General features: G+C 47.5%; 1 protein-coding gene across 1 annotated transcript; it reads left to right on the plus strand.

Annotated features, from left to right (window-relative positions):
- Nucleotides 1-881: 881 nt before the first annotated feature.
- Nucleotides 882-2,858, plus strand: LOC134362715 (melanoma inhibitory activity protein 2-like; the record flags this gene model as incomplete). Its single annotated transcript, XM_063077926.1, has 1 exon — nt 882-2,858. A coding segment is annotated over one exon (1,977 nt), but the record flags the coding sequence as incomplete, so codon positions are not given.
- Nucleotides 2,859-3,089: the final 231 nt, after the last annotated feature.

The raw sequence follows: 3,089 nt of genomic DNA on the forward strand, positions 1-3,089 counted from the left end.
GAGTGTCTCAGGCCTCTTCCCATTGCCACATTCTACGGCTATTTTGGCAAAGTTAGTCCAAAGAAAACACTTTTGTTCCTTGGCAGATATCTAAGGAAGGATGCTCCTCTGAAAGAAATTAAAATCGCAAAATTTCCTTTAAAAAACTGCCAAAGGAAAAGTTGATCTCCTAGAAGTAGCAGAATAGTGGTCACTAGAGGCTGGGAAGGGTAGGGCGAGGAGGGGAAAGGCAGAGGTTACAGATACAAAGTTGCAGCTGGACAGGAGGAACTATTTGTACTGATCTACAGCTTTGTAAGGTGGCTAGAGTCAGCACGCATTTATTAGATAATTTCAAATAGCTAAAAGAGAGGATTTTGAATTTTCCCAGCACAAAGAAATGACAAATATTTGAGTGATGAGTATGCTGATTACCCAGATTTCATCATTATAAACATGGATTCAAATCCAGCGGTGGCCCGGCCAAAACCAAGCCGAGGTGGGGGTGGCTAGGACAACGTGTGCCACAGGCTCGCGGGGGGGCAGGCTCCGGAACCGCGTGGCGGAAGTGACGTCACAAAGGGGCCTGGTTACCATGGTGCGCGTGGGGGACGCCTGAGGCCGGTGGGCGCCAGTGCTCCCCGGCTCCCCTCAAGGCCGGCTGCGCTGTGTCTGCTGCTGTCGCCGGGGCCGGTTCGCGTTCCCGACAGAACGCAGAGCTGTCTCAGCTGCTGGTGGTGGCCCGGCCAGGCCGTGGCTACTGTGGCCACAGCCGGAGCAGCCTCGGGGGCGCCATGGAGGTGCCCGGGGCTGCCCCTCAGCCGTACTTGGGGCTGGTCCTGGGAAAGCTGTGCAGGACTGTGGCAGCATTGCCTGAAGACCTGAGACCGGGCCCTGGTTTTCCGTGGGAACTGGTGACATGTGCGGCTCTTACTGGATTTTTGATTCTCTTGTTTTTGTGGAGAAGTGTTCGATCGGTGAGAAGCCGGCTTTATGTAAGAAGAGAGAAAAAGCTTGCTGAAAAGCTTTCTGGACTAATTGAAGAAAAATGTAAACTACTTGACAAACTTTGCGTTGTTCAAGAGGAGTATGAAGGCTTGGAGTCAGCTGTGAAGGATGCCAGCTTTGAGAAGGGGTCAACAGAAGCACAAAGCTTGGAGGCAACCTATGAAAAGCTGAGCAGCTCCAAATCTAAACTTGAGGATGAAATAGTCTTTCTAGCAAAAGAATTAAAGGAACAGAAATCTAAACATTGTGAGCAAGATGAATTGATGGCGGATATTTCAAAAAGGATACAGTCCCTAGAAGATGAATCGAAATCCATCCAGTCACAAGTAGCTGAAGCCAAACTAATCTGCAAAATATTTCAAATGAATGAAGAACGTCTGAAGGTGGCAATAAAAGACGCCTTGAATGAAAATTCCCAACTTCAGGAAAGCCAGAAACAGCTTTTACAAGAAGCGGAAGTATTGAAAGAACAAGTGAGTGAACTTAATAAACAGAAAATAATATTTGAAAACTCCAAAGTCCAGGCAGAACGAGTTCTGAGTGATAAAGAAAATCACATCAAGTCTCTGGCTGAACGCTTGCTCAAGATGACAGACTGGGCTGCTGTGCTTGGAGAAGACATGATGGCTGATGACTTGGAATTGCAGATGAAGAGTGAATCACAAAAGGGTGCTCGCTTAGATGATCTGCCAAAAGGAGCTTTGAAGAAACTGATTCACACTGCTAAGTTAAATGCTTCTTTCAAAACCCTAGAAGGAGAAAGAAACCAAATTTACACTGAGTTGTCTGAAGTAGATAAAACAAAGGAAGAGCTTATAGAGCATATTACAAATCTCCAGACTGAACAAGCATCTTTACAGTCAGAAAACACACAGTTGGAAAGTGAAAATCAGAAGCTTCGGCAGAAACTTAAAGGAATGACTGAACTGTATCAAGAAAATGGAATGAAACTCCACAGGAAGTTAATAGCAGAGGAAAAGGACCGGTTAGAGAAGGAGGAGAAACTTTCCAAAGTAGAAGAGAAGATGAGCCATGCAGCTGAGGAACTGGAGACCTACAGAAGGAGAGCCAGAGATGCAGAAGAAGAATTGGAGAGAAGCGTTCGTTCTTATCAAGGGCAGATGACTTCCTATGAGAAAGAAGCGCACGGCAGCTGGGTGGCAGCTGAGACTGCTGAAAGACACCTCAGGTATTTAAGGAAAGTAAATGTTTCCAAGAGACAAAAATTAGCTGAAAAAGAGTTTAAATTTGAACTTTTCAAAAAAGATCCATATGTAGTTGATGTTCCAAAGACAGCATTTGGCGGAGAGCATTCCCCATGTGGTGCCTCACCAGTGGGTCGACCTTCATCCGAAACGAGAGCTTTTCTCTCTCCACTCAGACTCGCACCTTTGACTCCAGGGCGAGGAGGAGGAAGAGGCTCAAGAGGCCCAGAGAATACTCTGGATCACCAGATGACCAATGAAAGAGGAGAATCGGGCTGTGATAGGTTAACCGATTCTCATGGAGCACCATCTGGGTACCTGTCACCTCCGTGGGAACAGCACCGGAGGATGAGGATCCCTCCACCAGGCCACCCATGTTCTGATCCAGCTCTTCTTCCACGAAGGCAAGACGGATTTGATTCTAATCCTGGTGGACCGTCTGGCCCAGCAGAACTCAGAAGTTTTAACCTGGCTTCTTTGGATAAAGTGGATGGGCCAAAGCCCTCACAAACGGAATCCAGCAGAAATGATACCAAAGACGACCTTGGTAATGTAAATGTGCCTCATTCATCTGTGCCTGCTGAAAGGGAAGCGTGTGGCCCTGGCTTTGCTCCTCCACCTTTTCCTGCAATCAGAGGTCCATTGTTTCCAGTGGATAGTAGGGGTCCATTCATGAGAAGAGAACGTCCTTTTCCTCCACCTCCTCCAGGAAGCATGTATGGAGCTCCTCAAAATTATTATCTCCCAAGGGATTTCCCTGTGCAGCCACCACCTCCATCTGGGTTCCTGTCACCTCCGTGGGAACAACACCGAAGGATGATGATTCCCCCACCAGGCCACCCATGTTCTGATCCAGCTCTTCTTCCACAAAGGCAAGACGGATTTGATCCTGATCCT

The sequence above is a fragment of the Cynocephalus volans genome, chromosome 14 (assembly GCF_027409185.1).
Source record: "Cynocephalus volans isolate mCynVol1 chromosome 14, mCynVol1.pri, whole genome shotgun sequence".
NCBI classification, from domain to species: Eukaryota; Metazoa; Chordata; class Mammalia; order Dermoptera; family Cynocephalidae; genus Cynocephalus; species Cynocephalus volans.